The sequence below is a fragment of the Sorghum bicolor genome, chromosome 5 (genome assembly GCF_000003195.3).
Source record: "Sorghum bicolor cultivar BTx623 chromosome 5, Sorghum_bicolor_NCBIv3, whole genome shotgun sequence".
Taxonomy (NCBI): Eukaryota; Viridiplantae; Streptophyta; class Magnoliopsida; order Poales; family Poaceae; genus Sorghum; species Sorghum bicolor.
This window is the reverse complement of record NC_012874.2, coordinates 7,462,616-7,485,445: the sequence shown is the minus strand read 5'-3', so window position 1 is coordinate 7,485,445 and position 22,830 is coordinate 7,462,616. Positions and strand designations below refer to the sequence as shown.

Here is a 22,830-nt window from a genome sequence, read left to right as displayed (position 1 = left end):
ATAGTTTCAATATTAATGTATATAATATATAGTATATATATATTATATATAATATTAAAAATAGGGTTTGCAGGAAAATTTGGAAATTGGGTTAAACTGGAAAATCTTACCACAGGCGGTTCTGTTATGAGAACCGCATGTAGAATTTTATTTCTACAGGCGGTTCTGTTATGAGAACCACCTGTAGAAATCAATTTCTACAGGTGGTTCTCAGTTAACCGCCTGTGGAAACTTTTATTTCCACAGGCCTATAGCCACTGGCGGTTCGTCAATCCGCCTGTATAAAGGGGTTGCGAACCGTCTGTATAGTATCTCTCTGTACTAGTGAATATTCTTATCATTGAGATTAATGGTCTAGGTTTGAAGCAACTAGAACAACAAGAGGATGTGAGGAAAATCATCAATTCATTTTCAAATAAACTTGATTACAACTTGGTCAACTCCATTCTCTAAGAGAATTATCTTGACAAGATGACACCCAATGAAGCTATCAATAAAATATTGCTTGTGGTCATCAGATGAACATTCTGGCCAAAGAGAATGAAACCTATCTTTCACCTTCACCATTTCTCAGGTACATATGCAAGAACATGATGAAAATTCAAGAGTGGGTGAATAGTGAAGACACAAGGTCATGTCAAGTGATGAGTCAAACAGGAATTTCGCCACGAAGGGCCCCAAGGCAAAGCCTCTTCTCCATGAGATTATGCATTGCGCCATATGGACAAAGGTAATAAAAGAAATCTAAGTGACGACTCCAGCTCTTTGGAAAATAGAGGAGACCCAAACGGTACATCCATCCATGATTCATATGTGAACAACAAGATGAGTACAATGACCTAAAGATAGCATATATGGTGTCTCTTCCATTCCGTTTTCCGTGATCCTCTTACAAGGCCTACAATTGACGAACCAGAATGTCGAGCGGGTGAGCAACCATGCATGGGACGCAATAGAGCCGCCTCATATACTCTGTTGCCCTCCCCAAACGAAATCTGTTATAGGGCGTTAAGTCTTAAGCAACACTCTAAATGAGATCTAAATTATACACTAGAAATCAATATTAATGTGAACTGTAATGTGTCATTTAAAAGTACGATGATATGGACTGATCTGTGATGGAAGACGAATAATTGAATAGAACTGGACATCAAGTATCCATCTTGTTGATTAGCCATTCACGAGAGCGAAGAAGCACAATTGCACGAATGCAGAAAACATTGACCACCAAACTAGGCTATGTTGTTTGATCCTTTTTGGCTACACAAATGATTAACGTAAAGCCTTCACCTAAATATGTACTTAGGGTATTTATATAATCATGTGGTTCTTGCTAATTATGTTCTAGGCTGATTGACATAAATGGGCTTGTGCCAGCAGTTCTTGCTAATTATGTTCTAGAATGGATTGACCTAGTTGGAGTTATCGTCATAATTAAGTGATATAAACAACTCTAGGAAATTCAATGGTATATAATTCAATAACCATGTTAATATGCATGGTGTAGGCATCTCAACTTAATCACTCCAAAGGGAACATAAGAAATTTTTTAGATACAGTGGCCACATGATGCATAAGTTATCTTTTCCTTTCACAAACAGACATGGTTACAACATCTTCATACAAGGACCTTACAAGACTGCTACTGTTGCTAGAGCAGTTGGACCCTTTATTAATTCACTGCTAACGAAAGTGTAACAAAGGGACAAAGAAAACAAATAACTCTACGACTTCAAACAAGGAAATACTACGATGGTCCAACTTCGGATTGACTTATTATAAGGAGTTTATGGGTAGGCATTGCCATATCCAGTTCCGGCACCAGAACCGCCGCCACCGCCACCATTTTGACTATTTCCTGTGCCACCACCATTGCCATTAGCACGTGCACCTGCTTGACTTGATCCATACCAATTCCTGTTAGCATAGCTAGAGCCAGAACCGGTGCCACTACCGGATCCTTGAGCATTGGAATTCCAGGCACCTCCGGCTTGTCCTCCACCCCCACCCCCACCGGCACCACCAGCATTAGAAGACTCTCCATAGCCAGAATACCGTCCTTGACTATATGTACTAGACCATGAACCTGACCCTGACCCTGAACCATATCCAGACCCACCGTATTGGCTAGTTCCACCACCTCCACCGCCCCCTCCAGCACTTGCATGGGAACCATAACGGCCACTATCACCTGATCCGGTGCCAGACCCAGACCCTGATCCCCCACCATTCACATATCCACCACCCCCTCCCTGGCCTGTGCCAGTCCCATCAGCACTAGAGTATCTAGCCACCCTAACAGCATTGGCTAATCCTATGCTCATGAGGACAATGAGCCCCAGTGATACGAGCTTTGTGCCTGCCATTGTGAGCTAACACTATGGACTGCTTGAGTTGAGATGACTTCCCAGTGAATGCTGCATGGGTATTTATAGTGCTTGAGGCCATGCATGCAGTGGTTCTTTACCTCCATATATAGCATGCACGTATGTTAGTGGTGTTTCAATAGGAGACCAAGTGGAGGCTTTTAAAATCCAATGGAATTAATGGAGCTCCTTGACTTGACCATAAATTACATGCAACTAGCAAGGTGATGTATGGTACTTGTCACGCTCTGTCTAGATGGTCAGCTAAGTCTCACACTACTACAGAATTGGTTTGTAAGAGCCAAGGGGTTTTCACTGTAAGGGCGGCTGGTGATGCAACCGCCCTTATAGTGCATTTTCCATCAGCACTAGGCTAGTTAATCACGAGCCGCCCTTACAAATAGCACAGTAAGAGCGGCTGGTAACACGAGCCGCCCTTACAAATGATTGCATTTGTAAGGGCTGTTGTTGATCCAGCCGCCCTTACTGTGGGATTTGTAAGGGCGGTTCGTGATCCAGCCGCCCTTACAAACTTATTTCTAAGGGCGGTTGGTGATTCAGCCGCCCTTACAAATCACGACTATATATATGGCTGCAGCCTTCTTCCTCCTCGGGTCACTCACTCCAACCCGAGGAGATAAGGTTGGGAGGCCTTGGGCACCTCCTAAAAATTGCTCTAGTGAGGGGAGGAGGTTTTGGTCTCAAAAACTATCATGGGGAGCTTAGAAAAGGTAAGAAAATGCTATTCCAACACTTTAATTAAAGTTTTAGTGGTTGGTTAGTGAGTAATTTGAGTTTTGCTTTTCTCTCTCTTCCATGGTGCTTGAGCTTTGTATGGAGCAAATTAGACCCTTGTTCTTAAGCTATTAGTTGGAATTAGTTAGAGATATGAGCTTGCCCTCTTTATTGGTCGTTCTTGCTTGATTTTAGTGGTGATATATTTCACTCTATCATGTATGTTCATCTAGTTCTAGATCTAGGATTTGCTTTTTAATTTTTTTATTTATGGTTCATGAAATTAGAATGGTTTGGATATGAAAAATTGTTGGTAAAATAATAATTGTTTCTAATTGTTGACAATGGAACTATATATAAGTTTATTTATATAATTATAATTTAATAATTGTTGCTAATTATTGTTGATTGGTAAAATAATACTTGTTTCTAATTTCTTTTCTAAATATAGTTTCATTAATACCCAACTAATTAATATATAAGTTAATATTTTCTAAAATAATACTTGTTTTATGTATTTTGTATTTCCGTTTTGTTGCTAATTGTGGCTAATTGGTAAAATAAAACTTGTTTCTAATTTCTTTTCCAAATATTTAGTTTCATTAATAGCCAACTAATTAATATATAAGTTAATATTTTATAAAATAATGCTTGTTTTATGTATTTTGTATTTTCATTTTGTTGCTAATTGTTGCTAATTGGTAAAATAATATTTGTTGCTTATTTCTTTTCTAAATATTTAGTTTTATTAATAACCAACTAAATAATTATCCTCTACCATGAGTATATACACAATTAATGTCTAGTTTGTATTTTTTCTTCATTAATTTATTTTTTTATGTATTTTATATTTTTGTTTTGTTTTAAAAGACGGAGTACAGGAACTCTTGGATGTATGGTTGGTCAAGGATTGATGAAGGTTTTCGCGATGAGGTGGATAAATTTATTGAAGCCGCAGAGAAGCATGCATTAACGTTGACACATTATAAGGATACAATTATTTGTCCCTGCAAAGATTGCAAGAACCTTATGGCATTTGCAGATCTGAATACCATTAGATCACATCTGATTATGCGAGGATTTGTTCCGAACTACACAGTGTGGACTCATCATGGCGAAACAACGGTTATTGATGATGGCAACTTTGATCTAGGAGATGCCGCCGAAGCCAAGAGGTATATGCACCAATACACAACTGATCTTGAAGAAGAAATGGGCTATGACTATGGCAATGGACAAGGTGGTCAGTACTTTGGCAATCAAGATGGTGCTAATGATGCTGGTGATGTCAGCACTGATGGAGGAGCACGCGAGGGGGATGAAGATGACTTTGACAATTTAGAGGACATGATTCGGGCGATTGGACCAGAAATATTACTGCGGAATAAAGGTGTAGAAAATGTAGAGAGGGTGAAAAAAGCATCGATGGAGACTGTGTACAGTGTTGAGAAGGGTTGTCCGACCCATTGGACACTGCTCCGTTTTGTGCTTGAGCTACTCATCTTGAAGGCAAAGTACGGCTGGTCTGACTGCAGTTTCAATGATCTGTTGGGTCTCTTATCATGGGTGTTGCCACAGCCAAACTTAGTTCCCACCAACACATATCATGCGAAGAAGGTTATAAGTCCATTATCAATGGGTGTTGAGAAAATAGATGCATGCCCCAACCACTGTATCCTTTTTCGTGGTGATACGTTCAAAGATCTAGACAAATGTCCGCGGTGTGGGGCCAGCCGGTACAAGAACAATGACCTTTACAGTGGTGGAGAATCCTCCACCGGGAACAAGAGGAACAAGAAGGGGGCAAAAAAGGTGGTACAAGAATCTCAACCACTAGAGGACACTACATTAGGCAACGATGCAAAGAAGAGAAAAATTCCCGCCTTGGTAATATGGTACCTGCCAGTGACCGACCGCTTGAGGCGTATCTTCATGAACCCTAAGGAAGCAGCGCTCATGACATGGTGGGACATTGAGCGCAACGTCGATGACGATGTCATTGCACACCCGGCCGATGCTAGTCAGTGGCAGGACTTCGATATGAACAACCCGTTGTTCAGCTCGGACCCAAGGAATGTACGATTCGCCTTGAGCACCGATGGAATGAATCCCTTCAATGAGAGGAACAGTGACCACAGCACTTGGCCAGTGATCTTGAGCATGTACAACATCCCAACATGGTTGTGTCAGAAGAGAAAGTACCTTTTCCTCACTGTTCTAGTTTCTGGCCCTCGACAACCAGGCTTCGATATGGACGTGTTCCTCGAGCCTGTGATGCAAGAATTCGAGAAACTGTGGAGGACTGGGGAGCTGATGTATGATGCATTACGACACGAGACCTTCACATTAAGGGCAATAATAATTGTGACTATCAACGATCACCCAGCGTTGTTTGCCTTGTCTGGACAGTTCAAAGGCAAGATGGGATGCTTGGTCTGTCTGGATGATACTAGGTGGGTGTTCCTAGATGGATCCAAGAAGAGTGTTTACATCGGAAATCGCCGTTTCTTAAAGGAAGGTCACAGGTACCGCAGTAAACTATACTTAAAGTACTTTGGCAACATCCCAGAGTACGAAGAACGACCTCCAGAGAGACGTCATGATGGAAAATATGTGTATGAAATGGTGAAAACCATACGCGTCATCTATGGAAAGAAGAAAATGGATGGAACGACTAGAGATAGAAGCACACCTCCTATCGAAGGGGTACCTTTTAAGAAACAATCGATCTTCTTTCAGTATCTGCCATATTGGCCGCAATTGGAGGTCCCCCATGCCATTGATTCTATGCACGTTCAAAAGAATGTCTTCGAGAGTCTCATTGCTACATTGATGGACACACCCAAGTCAAAGGATGGACTGAAAGCACGAAGGGACATGGAGCAACTAAAGGTGATGCTAGAGCTTCAACCAGTACGCCAGGATAATGGGAAATACACTCTGCCCGCAGCTGCCTATAACCTAGACCTAGAAGAGAGGAGAGATTTATGCAACTTTATGAGGCAGATCAAAGTGCCGACTGGGTTTTCAGCAAACCCAAAGAAGCTAGTGTCGATGAAGGACCTATCATTTCACTACTGCAAAGCTCACGATTGTCATATGATGCTAACAGTGTACCTACCAATTGCAATTAGGGCTATAAAGCCAGAGTTTTTGAAAATGGCCATCACCCGCATGTGCTACTTCTGGTCAAAGATCTCACAGAAGACGATTCACAGGGAAGAGCTGAGAGACCTACATGATTTTGTTGTGGAGACCCAGAACCAACTAGAGATGTGTTTACCTCCTGCTTTTTTTGATATAATGGTACATCTTATGATTCACATGGTTCATCAGATAGAGGCATTGGGACCTTGTTACTTGCATGAAATGTGGTCCTATGAGCGGTTCATGTCGGTCCTAAGCCGTTACGTGCATAATCGAGCACACCCAGAGGGCTCCATGATAGAGGGTTATAGTACTGAAGAGGTCATCGAGTGTTGTCAAGAGTTCCTAAAAGTACAGAGAGGGATTGGCAATCCTAATTCTCGTCACAAGGGTAGGGTGGCTGGGAAGGGCACATGTGGTGGAAAAACATTCATCGACAATGATTTTACAGAGGTCAGTCGAGCTCATTACTGTGTCTTGCAGAGCACAAAACTGATGCAACCGTACGTTGACGAACACTTGGCTATCATTATGGAGGAGAGGAATGGCCGTTCAGATGATTGGGTCATGAAACAGCACAAGCAACGCCTAACTTCATGGCTGAAGGACCAGAACATACCACCTGGAGAAAGTGCAAATTCGATTGTCATTAGTAAGTTGGCAAGGGGGCCATCGAGACAAGTGATGTCTTGGAATGCTTATGAAATCAATGGGTACACATACTACACCCACACAAAGGATAGTAAAAGTGTGAACCAGAACAGTGGTGTTCGATGTGAGGCGGTCGACGGGCACGGGAGAAAGGTCCCTTACTTTGGCATAATTGAAGATATATGGGAGCTTGAGTATGGAAGGGATCTAAAGATGGCCCTATTTCGATGTCGCTGGATCAAGCAACATAATGTAAATGAGATTGGGTTGACAGTCCTAGACCTACAGAACATAGGATACCAAGATGACCCTTGGGTGCTCGCTTCAAGTGTCGCACAAGTTTTCTATTTGCCAGACCCGCTAAGTATCCGCCCCCCGAGGAAGAAGATAATGCATGTGGTTGTCCCTGGGAAACAACACCTTATCGGAGTTGATGGAGTGGATGATGTTGAAGCTCACAATAACTATGAAGAGATGCATTTGTTTTCTGACTTTAGTAGGAAAATCAGTGTTGTGGAAAGAAACCTACCAAAAAACGTAATGCCATGGGAAAGAAAAGGTGGCAAGGCAAAATTTGTTACAGCGGGTCCTAGCTAGTTCGAATAAGTGTGTGTGTGTGTCTGTATCTGTAAAACTACCTGTTGTGTATGCTTGTGAGTCGGACTATATATTTATGTATGTTTGTGAGACTACTTTTCATGTTGGGGCCGTCTAGGGTGCTTCGGTAAACTATGTTCACATGTTCTCAAAATCCAAGACTTGACTTGGTCAAACGTGGTCAAACGAGGCACTTAATGACCTCAGCCGAAAAAACTTTGAATACAAAGTTGTTATAACTCATCAAGATATACGTTTCATACATAGGCCATTTTACCATCCGGAAAAGTTTTGGTAGACTATATCCACAAAATCTTGAATCTCACATAGACTTCATGAAACAATACGCGAGACTTGTGGATTTCGAACTACACATTCATAAAACTTTCTCCAATGGAAAAATGGTCTATATATCAAATGTAGATATTGATGAGTGGAACAAACTTGGTATTCAAGACTTTTCATGTTGGGGCCGTCTAGGGTGTCGAAACTCGCACGTTGCTATCAAAATTTCGAAATTCAAGATTCGGGCGGTCCAAACTTAGTCAAATGAAAAGTTGACCATTACAAGAAATGTAGATCTTGATGTAATTGACAAACTTTGTATTTATGATTTTTCTAGTTGAGACCGTCTAGGGTTCGATCAACGAGCCTTTCTGTTAAAATCCTATAGTTGACTTGGTCAAACGTGGTCGAACGAGGCACTAAATGACCCCATATGAAAAACTTTTGAATACAAGAGTGTTAGAACTCATCAAAACCTATATTTCATACATGGACCATTTCATCATCTGAAAAAGCTTCGGTAAACTATGTTAACATGTTCTCAAAACCCAAGACTTGACTTGGTCAAACGTGGTCAAACGAGGCACTTAATGACCTCAGCCGGAAAACCTTTGAATACAAAGTTGTTATAACTCATCAAGATATACTTTTCATACATAGGCCATTCTACCATCCGGAAAAGTTTTGGTAGACTATATGCACAAAATCTTGAATCTCACATAGACTTCATGAAACAATACGCGAGACTTGTGGATTTCGAACTACACATTCATAAAACTTTCTCCAATGGAAAAATGGTCTATATATCAAATGTAGATATTGATGAGTGGAACAAACTTGGTATTCATGACTTTTCATGTTGGGGCCATCTAGGGTGTCGAAACTCGCACGTTGCTATCAAAATTTCAAAATTCAAGATTCGAGCGATACAAACTCAGTCAAATGAAAAGTTGACCACTACAAGAAATGTAGATCTTGATGTGATTGACAAACTTTGTATTTATGATTTTTCAAGTTGAGACCGTCTAAGGTTCGGTCAAAGAGCCTTTTTGTTAAAATCCAATAGTTGACTTGGTCAAACGTGGTCGGACGAGGCACTAAATGACCCCTTATGAAAAACTTTTGAATATAAGAGTGTTAGAACTCATCAAAACCTACATTTCATACATGGACCATTTCATCATCTGAGAAAGCTTCGGTAAACTATGTTCACATGTTCTAAAAACCCAAGACTTGACTTGGTCAAACGTGGTCAAACGAGGCACTTAATGACCTCAGCCTGAAAACCTTTGAATACAAAGTTGTTATAACTCATCAAGATATACATTTCATACATAGGCCATTTTACCATCTGGAAAAGTTATCTACTCCAAGCTATGCCTTTTAGTATATATGTCTCATATTTTGGCCGTGCTCTACTATATATTATTATACATATTAGTACAAACTTGGTAAGATTAGGTTTGACTAATTTCTATTTTTATTATAAATAAATATGTCTCCAAGCTATATATTATTATAGATATTAACTATCTAATACGTCTCATATGTTAGTTCTGATTCAAAGGTGCAGTATGTTTGAATCATAGTATATTCGTTTGAATGCTGCACTATATCAGTTTCTACTGTGAAACATGCAAAGTTTTCAGTTTCTACTGTGAAAGATGCAAAGTTTTCAGTTACAAGATGCAAAGTTTTCAGTTACAAGATGCAAAGTTTTCAGTTACTAGATGCAAAGTTTTCAGTTACTAGATGCAAAGTTTTAAGTTACTAGATGCAAAGTTTTCAGTTACTAGATGCAAAGTTTTCTATTACTAGATGCAAAGTTTTCAGTTACTAGATGCAAAGTTTTGAGTTACTAGATGTATGTTTCAATTTTTTATCAATTATACATTGTTGTGACCTGAATTATCAGTCTGGGAAACATCACAATAAAACTGTTGCATTGTGGAGGGTGTTTCAATGTTTGTTTCATGGAGGCTTTGTTAGCAAATTTGTTTGGGAAACTGTGCAATGACACCATGCACTCAGACTGGCCTAAGGGCGGCTTGATCAGGAACCGCCCCTAGAAATGTATTTGTAAGGGCGGCTCACCAGCCGCCCTTACAAATGAATCGGGTATATATACATTCGCTAAAAAAATTTGGCTAAGTCTTGGGCGCATTACTCTCTGTTGACGCCGGCAGGCTGCCCGACTCCGCCGCCGGCCACCCCGTGCGATCCTCTCCCTCCAGCCCGGCGGCCCTCCTCCCTCCTCCCTCCTCCGTCCTCACTGGCGGCCCTCCACCCTCCTCCCCGCTGCTGGCGCCCGTGCTCGCGCGTGCCGGCGCCCCACGGCGTCTAGGGTTTCGAGATCCGCCACGCCTGCACCTCCCAAACCCTCCCGCCGAAGGAATCGAAGCAGCGCCTCGTCTGTTTGCGGCGGCGGTCGCACTTCCTCGGCCGCGCAGCGCAGTCGCGCCACCACCCCCTCCTCGCCGTCCCGCCCCGCCCAGACCAGGCATCACGCCGGCCGCTCACTCCGCCCACCTGTGGACCGGAGCCGAGGGTCGCGTCCTCGGAGGCCGACGTCCGCTGGAAGTCCGCCGCAGCTGGGGCCCCTGCTCCTCCTTCTTCACTGTGCGCGTCTTTCTTCGGATTATTCACCTTCTTGGTATGTTGCTGCTGTAGATATTTCCCCTGCCTCCGTGAGGGATTCTTTTGTTCTGGTTTGCTGTGATTTGATATTGGTGCCTTCGTGCCCAGGTTTGTTCCAGATTTGGTCGTCTGGAGGTCTGAGACGCTGTCTATTTGTGCTGCATGGGCTTCATTGTCGTCCACGCTGTCTACGTGATTTTGGGTATGTCTCTGCTGCATATATTCTTTCCTGACTCCTAGAGGTCACGCAATGATTCATCACAATCATAATCATCACACAATATATTATGCAATGTATACCTATTTACATATGGTTCAATTTCAAGTGATGTGTTCTTGCGGCTTTTTTATATTTTTAATACCATACTGAGATATTGCCTAGGTTTACTGTTGGTGTAGGAAGAGTCTCAATAACGTACCGAGATATGAAAAAAAGAGAATCTTCTGTGGGAATTGTTAACCCTCCTTCAATTTGTATTGCTTATTTAACTGCTGGGAATTGCAGTGCTATTTTCAGTCTTCAGTAACTGAATTAATTTCTGTGAAACTGATCAGTGCATTAGTTTTTGCATCCACTAATTTTTGTGAAACTGATCAATGCATTAGTTTTTGCATCCACTAATTCTTAGCTGTCATAGAATCTTGTTGCTGCAAAAATGCAAAAAGGAAAAGAAAAGTTTTGTTCAATAAAAAAATAACTAGCACGTTGCAACTTGCTGCAATCCAAAATAAGTTCAGATACAGTACTGGATAGTGGTCCATTGTAGTTAATTGCTCAATTGCATCTCGGTTTTTATGAATATGAGATAGGCCGGAGCCCGGAGGTTTAATTAAGAAGCAAATATCCACATCCTAACTCTGGTTGAAAAGGATTATTATTGGTGTTGAAACTTAAGCTTTCTTCAGACATGTTTCTTAACTGGCTGCGATTTGGTTTATGATTTTTGTTTGTGGTTGCCGGTAGGTTATCCTATTCTATCTTCTCTTTGGCAGCATGGATGAATCAATGCCCCTTGCTGTGTTGAGCCTGCAGGACAGCAAGGATGTCTTTTACCACTGCTACATTTCATACTCTACTAATACTACTAGCTGCTACCATGCTCTTCTCTTCCCTTTCCTCTCCTATCCTCTCCTCTTCTTTGTTTTGCCAATGATGGATTTGTCTAAATCCATAGATAATATGGGATATGAGCTGATGATCAATAACTTGTGAGGGACTTGGCATCATCACAACAGCCGCCCCTACTTTACCTTGACTCTTATTTGTTATGATGTCGTGGCGCTCCAAGTTTATGATCAAATGATGATTGACATATTTCTGAGGCCACTATTTGGACCATATCTGCCAAGTCTCCCCTCTACTTTCTCCTTTGTTTTGCCGATGATGAAATTATCCAACTGCATACATTAATTTAAAATATGAGCTGATGATCTAGACATGTTTCTGAGGCCACTATTTATGTAGTTCATCACTCTCCTGTCCTCTACTTTGTTTTGCCCACTCTTCCCTCTCATGTCCTTTACTTTGTTTTGCCGATGATGAAATAGAGCAACTCTCCAATACTCTCCACTGCTTTCCTCTCCTACTACTATCCAACTCTCCTCTCCTCTTCTAGTACTAAAATCTCTACTACTACTGTACTCTCTTCTCTCTACTGTATCTATGTATCTTTATTTGTTAACTGAGCCTGTGATGCTTCTTTATTTGTTAACTGAGCATATTGCCACTGCCTATGATGATCATATGCCAATTTTGAACACTTTGAGGACATTTTACCTGAAATGAGCACATCAATTTTTGGAGCTGGGTATATAGATCCTTTTTGGATCTCTTCATCAATTTTTAATGAACCCAAGCGCTGGAAACTTGATGGTGAAGAACTAGCTGCTGGAAAAACCGTTGAGGAGAAAGAGGCGATCCGGAAAGAAGCTATTCGCAAAAAGGCCTATATGGTTGCGGCACGGATTTCTAAAGCTCTTCTGAATCTCCAGCATAATGATATGATATGGATACCATACCACTTTGGGTAAGTTCGACTCTATACTTGAATAAAGCATTGTTGGATATATTTAGTTTGTTGCAAAAAACCTTATTTGTTTCTTTAATGATTAAATTCATGCAGGAATCACTGGATTGTTGTAGGGGTCGATGTTGGGTTGAGCATGGCACATGTCTATGATTCGGCAGATTATGCTCCAACGACATACAAGGACTTCATATCGATTCTCAAGACGTAATACAAATCCTCATTTGCTTTTATATGTTGCTATACATACATGTAAACTTTGCTTTTTGATACTAACAAGTTATCATTGATAAAACCATTTGAATAGGGCATTCAAGCACTATGTCGAATATCATAAAGGAAGGCATTGCCCAAAATTGAAGAGCGAATTGGCGATCAAGACGCTCTGTGCGGTACGTGTAACTTACATCGTTATACTCGATTACGTTAGGAAATAGCATTACTTACTATTTTCATATGCAAAACACACAGAGTCTCAAGCAGAGGCCTGGAAGTAACCATTGTGGATATTACATATGCTGTATGATGAGTAACACTAGTGCCTACACGAGACACCCCAATCTGGTTAGTTTCACACTTTGTTCCCTCATAGTATGAAATTTAGTTCCCTCATGTTATGAAATCTTAAACTTGTTCTCCTATAGTGGAAAGAATATAAAGACAAGCGAAGGAACCTAATCAAGGAGGATGAACTCCTAGGGCTCGTCGGCGATCTTTGCAACTTCATCATTGACGAGATTGTTGATTCTAAAGGCGCTTACCATGATGTAAGGTCCGACTTAGGCTTCAATCCACTTCACCAACACCTGCGTGAGACACACAAGCTCTGTCTTGGACGTTGATAACAATCTAGACTAAGATGCATATGGACTTGTAGGAATATTTGAACTTGTGAATTATGGTTATGTAATAGACTTTGCGATGAATTAGACATGTAATTTGTGGTTTATATTGTTCTTGTGTGGTTGTGGATGAATATATATATATATATATATATATATATATATATATATATATATATATATTATATGTGGTGGTCAGATTTGAATTATATATTACGTGCTCTAGTCATATTTTAATTCAGATTTAAAATTTTTTTTTGCTGAAAAATAGGTTGTAGGGGCGGCTGTAGATTGAACCGCCCCTACAAATTATCACTTTAGGGGCGGATGTTGTTTCAGCCGCCCTTAGAAATACTATTTGTAAGGGGGGCTGGGTCACCAGCCGCCCTTACAAATGATATTTGTAAGGGCGGCTGATAACACTAGCCGCCCTTACAAATACATTTGTAAGGGCGGCTGGGGCACCCGCCCTTACAAATGTTTTATTTGTAAGTGCGAGGCCGGAGGGGCGGCTGGGTCAGCCGCCCTTACAGAGGGTTCCTAGCCGCTCCTAGAAATGAATTCTGTAGTAGTGTCATCCCCATAGATAAGATAATGGATGGCACAAAGTTTTAGCATTCATCGGTGTTTGGAAGGCCCATTGAAACTAAACCAGCTTGTTGCTCTGGTTTAAGTAGTTCACTTGTATGTATTCTTCATCTCAGTATACAGAGAAGCTATGCATGGAGTCATTGCCGATTTTTGGACCAGCATTTATAGTAAATGTGTGAAATATTTCATTGACAGTACTGCTTTGTCTCATATATAGCTGAAAGCTGGGTGTAGTTCCATAAAAATTATTTGTATGCTTTGTCTCGGTATATATATTGTGTTGCTGGACAAAGATCCCATACAGAAAAGAATAGTACTAGCAACTTCCAAGCTCTAATGCATGCATACTATACAATATACTCTCATGCATGCTCATGACTCTGCATTTGGCCATTCTCTCCAGCATGAAACATGCACAGCTAGCCGGTGACCCGAAAATCAAAAGATCACAGGATCACCCATATAACAATGTAACCCAGAGTTTTTTATTTCTTTTGTGATCAGGCTGTAGCATTATACTAACATTAAAACTAGTAAACGATGACCTGCATGCATGAAGTCTTGACGGACAGCACGTTTGAAGGTCCACACAGGCATCCTCTGATCACCCGAACGATTCTATTCCTCGTGCAGTGGTTGACATTGGAGAGGTGACCTCGGGTTTTCACAATGACTTTGACAAATTCAGTCATGGACTTAAGAACTACTGCTCTGTGTACCTGGAAATCTCGATAAGAAAGACAGCTCACATGGTTAATTACTAAATCAGTACATTGCCAGCTGTATAAGTAGCCAAACAATCCTTGATAGCTTCAACCCTCAGCGTCCACATGCAGTAGTTTCATAAGAGCGAACGAAAATCGGGCTGAGGTAGTCTGATATGGGTCAGATAACATTGTGAACACAATTCTTGCACAGCCATACTAGCTAATCTGCTAATGTTACAATAATACTTAAAAAAAGAAAATGTCAGAAAACATACTCCAAAAAGAAAATGTAAGGAAACATTAAAACTACCTCTTCCCTCGATTGATCTGCTATATTTATTTTTCACAAATGCCTTACATGTTTAGGTCAGCTATCACTGAGCAACATGTTTGGACATGAATGCTTCTCCTGGTGCCCCCAATGATGAGCGCGATATGCAAGACACATTGCTAGTAGAGACTCGTCAGGAGCAAGATATATAAAATTTGCTTTTCACATTTCTGTACTGAATAAACTTGTTAATGTCTTCATGCAGGTGGTGCTTATATATCTTTCACTACTACACCCAGGATTTTTAAGGGCAGGTCAAAACCCTTTGTAAGGACGACTGGGCCACCACCCTTGTCGAAGCGCTCTTATAAATCATGGATTTGACCACCCTTACAAATGGCCCTACAAATGTATTTGTAAAGGCGGCTCGAAACACCAGCTGCCCTTGCGAATGCTATTTGTAGGGGCGGATTTAACACTGGCTTCCCTTACAAATTCTATTTGTAGGGGTGGTTCTAGTACCAGCCGCCCCTACTGTGAGTTTCCAGAAAAAAATAATTATATGTATATAAAATCTGACCACAACAGCACACATATATATATACATCGACAAGTCCACATATATGTATCCAATATGCATCCACAGAGGCATATATATATGTATCAAATATGCATCCACAAATCATGTCCAAATGTCCAAATCACAAACCAAATTATACAAGTCCAAGTCCACAAGTCCATCAAATTTTTATAAGCCAAATTATACAGGTCGACGATGAGCTCTGATTTGATCATCCTTGTACATGTCCCTTTTCTGATTTTTCTCTTCCATCCACTACAAGATAACAAGTTTAGGTCTAAGCTTTCACAACATAAGCTAAGTTTTTATACTACGAGCAAAGAGATTCAAACTTACCACATTCGAGTATCTCCTATAGGTTCTGGTGTTACTCATCGAAACACATATGTAATATCCGCAATGTTTACTCCTAGGCCTCTGCTTGGGGAACTGTGTGTGTTTCACATATAAAAATATTAAGTAATGCTATTGACGGCCACGTAATGTAGTGCCAAAGTAAGATACTGTAATACCTAATTTTAAGGACACAGATATGCACCATATGTGAGTCTTAGAAGTCAAATCTCACATATAGCTAAAAATGAGGGGTAATATCAAAAGGCAATGCATAAATATATAACATACTTAGTATATCAGAGATAACCTTAGGCAGCAAACAACGGAAGATATCTCCAAACTTCACGTATTAACTTCACTCTACTAGATCGAAACTGACTGGTTGATCACAAACCTAAAACTCTCCTGAGGTGTGAGAGAAATAGAAATAGTGAGTGCATGTCCACAAATATAGCAACAAGGTAGTATAGATCCCACGAACTCATGATCAATGTAACATAAATAATGTAGAGCATAAAAACAATAAATAATGAGCATGTTAACATAACAAGAATCATCATCCTTCATGTAAATGTCATGAAGGTTGCTCGTGTCCGTGAGCACGGCTAGTATACCGGTTTTTTAAACACTCTGCAGAGGTCGTACATCTTTACCTAGGAGTCAGATTTACCCTTTCACTTGAGGTAGCTAATCTCTTAACCCCCTTCTGTAATACCCGATTTTAAGGACAAAATCAGATATGCACCATATGTGAGTTTTAGAAACCAAATCTCACATATAGCTACAAATAAGGGGTAATATCGAAAGACAATGCATAAATTATATAACGAACGTAGTATAAAAGATATAACCTTTGATAGCAAACAGGGGATAGACAACATCAAACTTCGGGTATTAACTTCTCTCCACAGGATCCAACTGACTGGTTGATCACAAGCCTAACATCTCCTAAAGTGTGGGGGAAATTGCAAGAGTGAGCACATACGTACTCAACAAGTATAACCAGGGGTTCATGAGGCTCAAATAGCTGACACAGGTTTGACTGCATCTAGCTTTTAATAGTGGATAGCATGTTTATTCATTGGATAGCAAATATCAAGGTAGCATAATTAATCCCATAACCACATGATCAATGTATACAAGAATTAAGAATAACACATATAAACAACATAATAAACCATTATTTATCATCATTAATCATGTTCATCAGTGTTCATCTATTCCGTCAGTTTTCCAGGCCGCCCGTATCTGTGGGCACGGCTAGTATACCAGATTTAACACTCTGCAGAGGTTGTACAACTTTACCCATGAGTCATGATTTACCCTTTCGCCCGAGGCCCGTCGACCTCTTAGCTCACTTCCAAGGAAAGCCGGCAGGGTTAACTATGAAGTCTTTCAAAGGTTCGTCTAACAAGTTAGGGCCGCAAGGTTTCCTTTGCGCGCAGATATAGATACCCCCCTTCCGAATGGCACAATGACGCGCAGCCTATACACATAGGGACAGGGACTCGCACTATACCCAAAACGGTTCAGCCCCTCCGCCCTTTCGGGTAACCTCTAACAAGCTAGAAAAGCTTACTCATACTTGACTAAAGCCAGAGCCATATAGCCCTCATGGTTGTACGAGTTGTCCTAGCTTTTGCCAAGGGATAAGTCCTTACGGAGGGTCAAGATCAATCTAGCAAAAGCCAGAGTTCTTTCCACCCTTTATATTCAAGTTGCTAGAAAGCTTATTTTATTGTTTATTGTATATCCAAACATTCATGTTACAAGATCATGGATTATATTCAAGCACTAGCAAGAACTACCCAAATGCATATCCAAAATAGGTAACAAGGAATTCAGGATAACAATCATCTATGATTTTGCTAAGGTCATCAAGGTGGACACATGCATATGATAAATATTGTATTAATTGTGTATAGGTAACAAGGATAGTCCCAGTTATACTTGCCTTGATCAAAGCTCTCCGGAGCCTGCTGCTGGTCATCAAAAGATTGACCTTGATCACCAACGTATTGCTCACCGTCTAAACCCGATCATCAATCAACAACACGCAATCCAATGTAGACAAGCATACACGAAGCAAACAAGCTATAATTGGAACAATACACCAAACAGTGGTAAAATAAATATAAAAGTTTATCAAAATATTCTACGCAGCGCTACGATCACACAAACGTAAAGTTCACGAAAATCGGAATTAAAACGTAGAAGATATGAATTTTCCAAGATTTCCTATAGATAAATAATTAATTAAATAGGATCACGAAATTAAAAAGGTTCAAACTGAGTAAATAATATTACTAACATGTAGAGTTCATTAAAACTAATCCAACGCAATTTGAATGGGTCAAATCGGAGTTAAGATAAATATTTTATGGCCAAAAGACAGTCAGTGGCAAATTCTGTAAATACCTCATCTTGTTAGCTTGAGCACGTACAGATCAGGCCATGGCTGATTCGGCCTTGCCGACCAGTGCAGGGACCAAAGGCGGCTTGTGCTAGGGTTAACACAGCGGTGGCACATAGATGAAAAGCATAGCACGGTTTGGGACCGGCCGAGTTTTATAGAGCCACGTGCACGAATCCAAGCCGTATCCTGCGAGATCAAGCGACGGTGCCAGGGGATGCCATCGGACTAGAGTCCATGAGCTGCACGGGAGGTAAGCTGGACTAGTTGCTGCCGAGGGCGCCTAGCTGGGCCAGCTACCTACGCTCAGGCCAAAAACAAGGGACGGAGAGAAAGGAGTGTGTTTTTCCTTTTTATTTTCTCTTTTCCTCTTTTTTTAAAGCCATTTGTAATCATTTAAAATTCAATTTGAATTCATTTTGAGTTCTTAGTCAAAACCACCCATCTCAAAAATAAAAATGCACCAGAATGAATGCACAATAATATTGCTAGGCCTTATGATAAATTTTAATTTAATGAAAAATATTATTTTTCCTATATTTTCATGTGCACAAAAATACAAAATTAATAATTTTATCTATATTTCAAAAATAGTAAATTTTAGGGTGTTACACCTTCCTAGGGAGGTCGGCAGGGTTCACTATAAAGTCTTTCAAAGGTTCGTCTAGCAAGTAAGGGCCGCTAGGTTTCATTAGTCAGTCTGTGTGATTCAACCACTCATTGAGATCCGCGGTCTGCTATCCCCTTTTTGCGCCACACGGTAACCACTAACAAGCTAGAAAATATACTCATACTTGACTAACGCCATAGCCATATAACCCTCATGGTTGCACTGTCAATCCTGGGTGATCCAGTACAAATAAATCCTCAAGTTGCTAAAAACTCACTTTTATTGTTGGTTGCTTAAACATTAATCAAGTCACAGAAAGAAAACCCAATGCTTACTTGCCTTGATCAAAGCTTTCCCGTTGCTACTACTGATTCTTCTAGTCGTCAAGGTACTGATCTTGATCGTAGTAGCACTCTTGATCACCAACGAATTGCTCACCCTATACTCGATCATCGAATAGCAACGCCCAAGCAAACCAGAGCCAAACATACACGAAACAAACAAAATTGTGATTAGAACAGTACACTAACAGTAGCAGAACAATGTAAAAAGTTTATAAAATGATTCTACGCATCACTATGATCATGTAGACATAAAGATCAGAAAAATCAGAGCTAAAACGAAGAAGATATGAATTTTCTAAAATTTCCTTGAGAAAAGTAATTTATTAATTAAAGTCACAAAATTAAAAAGTTTCAAACTGGTGAACCAAGATTACTAACAAGTAGATCTCATGAAGACAAATATGACACAATTTGAATGGGTCAAATCAAAGTTAAAATGAATATTTTATGACTAAAACAAAATCAGTGCCAATTTTGTAAATAGAGAAAATGTATTTTGAATTCAAACAGGGTGAAATACGTTTTCAAACGGGAAAGGCGTATTGACAAAAAGCGCCAAGGACTGTGGGTAATATTTCAAAAAACTCCAAGGGCTCTTTACCAAAAACGCAAGTAAAGGGGTATGTTTTATTTTTGGCCGTCAATCTTGAGATGAACGACTGTGGTGCCTCAGGTGGCTCCGACCGAGAACCTGGCGGCGCCATGGCCGAAGGCTCGCTGGTGTTGCCAAAATGGTGATTTAGGACACTTTTAGCAAACCGTAAACATGGGGAGCGAGAGAAGCTCGGTGCATACTCAACTAGGAGCTTTGCAAAGTCGGGGTGGGCTTAAGATGGTGGCAACGCTGGATGGCGGACGGGAGCTTCCTACAGGAGTTCGGCGATCAACAGTAACATAGAGAGGGAGAAAAAGAGGATGGGAAGTGCAGGGAGGTTCGCAACCTCAATCCGAAGCTCGGCAAAGCTCGATTTTGACGGAACGACGGCGAGTAGAGAGCTTGACTGCAGCGGCCGGGTCTGCCGGTTTCGTGAGATCCAAGCGATGATGGGAGGGCGGCTAGGGCTATGCGGCCATGTGAAGATGCAAAAGGAGATCGCCGAGGGGGCTCTCAACACTTAAAAGGGGCAAGGGAGATCTTCCCACAGAGAAAATCTTGTGGAAATCTCGATGTGCCTCGGTGCGGGCCTATGTCCGGCTCGACGACACGGGGAAGATGGATAGAATGCGACTGACTGGTGGGTCTGGGGTGTCAGCGACTCAGGAAGCGGGCTGGGCTATTAGCACAAAATGGAGGTGGGGCGCATCGACACGGTTGACTGGGCCGACCAGATAGCGCTGTGGGGAAACTAGCTTCTCGCCTGAGAGCAAAGGAGGAAGCTATGCTCTGCCCCAGGAGAAAGGGAGGGGAAGCTGGGCCACACAGGCCGATCCTATGCAGGTGTGGGGAAGGGAGTTGGGCCGCTGGATGGGGAAAGAACCATGCCTTCCGGCCCAAACTGAGAAGGAGAAGGTTTTCTTCTTTCTCTTTTTTTTATTTGAAAACCTTATTTCAAACCAATTTGCGAATCATTTTGAATCATTTTTAAAATTCTGGTTCAAATACACTCATCACAATAAATAAAATACAGTGGCATGCATACTCAGACATGTTGCTAACTCTTATATTAGATTTTAGTTTGATGAAAAATATTTTTTTTATATGTTTTCAAGAGCACAAAAATACAAAAATAAATTGTTTTAACTCTATTTCCAAAGAAGCAAATTTTAGGGTGTTACAATTACACTTACCGAACATAGAGTTTTGATACCCAAATCGTGCTTTTGGACAATGCCTTCCGTGATGTTCCTTGACATAGTGCCTGAATGCCTTGTTTGATGATTTTAGCAAATGCAACTTGTTAGTATGCAAAAGTGAATGTTAAAGTATATATAAAAACATATAAGCCAATGAGGATTGACGATATGTATACATCTTGAGAATCACTATGAAGTCTTTGTATGTGTGTAGGTCAAAATCTGCACAATCACAGACTCATGCCATGGTCCTGTTGACATCGACGCCTAAAACAATCTAGTGGTTGCTGCATAAATTTAACCATAGAACTCAACGGATAAGCTATTTGGTATCAAACAAAGATATATTGAAAAATCTGTAAGTATAGAGTCGAGCTTATTTCAAGTTGTATGGTACCCATATGATAATGTTATGTTGCAGACGCATAAAAGATACAACAATGTACGTCGCAACCTTAAGGCACTCTTCCCTTATTTTCCTCATACGGATTGCCTCTTTCTCTGCAACCGTCTTTCTAGAGTTAGCTCTTTGCAATCCAATTTCTAGTGTGTGGGGTAATTAAAATTTGTTTGTGCTATGGTTTGAGGGTCTACATACCTGACTTTCATGCTTGGGATTTTTTCACAATTGTGCGCTTGCATTCTACAAATCATAGCATGGGTTAGTTACTAAAAACAAACCCTAGATCTAGAACTAGATGTACATGAAACTAGGGTGTAATCTCCACTAAAATAAAGCAAGATGCACTAATAAAGGGTGTAATGCATTTCTCTAACTAATTTACCCTATTAGATTCAAAACTAGAGGCCTAATTTGCTCCCTACAAAGCTCAAAGCACCATAGAAGGGAGAGAAAGCAACATTTTAATTTACTCACTAACCAACCATAAGAGCTCCAGTTAAAGGCTTGGAATAATATTTTCTTACCTTTCACAATCTCTCCACCAAAGGATTTGAGATCAAAACATCTCCCTTACTAGAGCAATTTTTAGGAGGAGGCCAAGGTCTTCCTACCTTTTTTTGCAAGTTGGAGTGAGTGACCCAAGGAGGAAGAAGGTGGCTGCTTTGTTTTTACACAGGGCATTTGTAGGGGTGGCTGATGATTGAGCTTCACTTACAAATCGACCCATTTATAAGAGCAACTCAAGCAGGGCCCCTACTTGAGCCCTCATAGCTAAATATAGGTGCCCAGGCTAAAAACAGTACTCCTGCAGGGCCCCTACTAGAGCCCCCAATTTGGGGGTGGCACCTAAATCTTTCCTCCAGACCCCATTCCTGTTAGCCTAACAGCCCAACCCCCATCCTTCGTGGTGTGGTTATTACCTCCTCACACCGTATAGATGCAGCTTCGCCCACCTCTCTCCAGCACCGATCTCCACTACCGCACTCCCGCCCTCCACCTCCGACCTCCACCGTTGGGCCGCGCCGCGATCCCTTCCGGTGAGAGTGGCCTCTCCTTGATGAGCGGGAGTAGCCCCAGCCATGGTCGTCGCGAGCGTCGAGCCTCATGTCATTGTCTACCAATTTGGATTTGGGGGCCTTCATTTAGGTGGTACTGTTGGAGTGGAAGCAAAAATTTTGGACATCCAAAAGTAGAGGAAGCACCCAAATGAAAAGTAGGAACCCTGCTTTTAGGGCTATTGCTGGAGTTGCTCTAAGGGCCCCTATAGTGCCATTTGTAAAGGCAGCTAACCAGTTGGGACCCGAGCACGCCACTATAGGGGCGGCTCCAACACCAGCCACCCTTAAAAAAGACCAGGCATCCTGAGAAATCAATTTCTACGTAGTGTTTGATGCAGGAGCTGTCGTAGCCACATTGTCTTGGAAAAATAGACCCTCCTTAGTTGTGCGTGTCTTTTTTACACCACACTGGTGGTTTGTAGGTTACTAAATTGGT

General features: G+C 41.1%; 1 protein-coding gene across 1 annotated transcript; it reads right to left on the bottom strand.

Annotated features, from left to right (window-relative positions):
• On the bottom strand, window positions 1,559-2,402 carry LOC8079757 (putative glycine-rich cell wall structural protein 1). The gene has a single exon (XM_002449088.2). It carries the CDS (start codon window positions 2,364-2,366, stop codon window positions 1,788-1,790), a length of 579 nt encoding a protein of 192 aa, XP_002449133.1. The 5' UTR covers window positions 2,367-2,402; the 3' UTR covers window positions 1,559-1,787.

What these genes read in the sequence shown, in the direction of transcription:
- LOC8079757 (XM_002449088.2), bottom strand. Translation starts at nt 2,366, where the DNA reads ATGGCAGGCACAAAGCTCGTATCACTGGGGCTCATTGTCCTCATGAGC.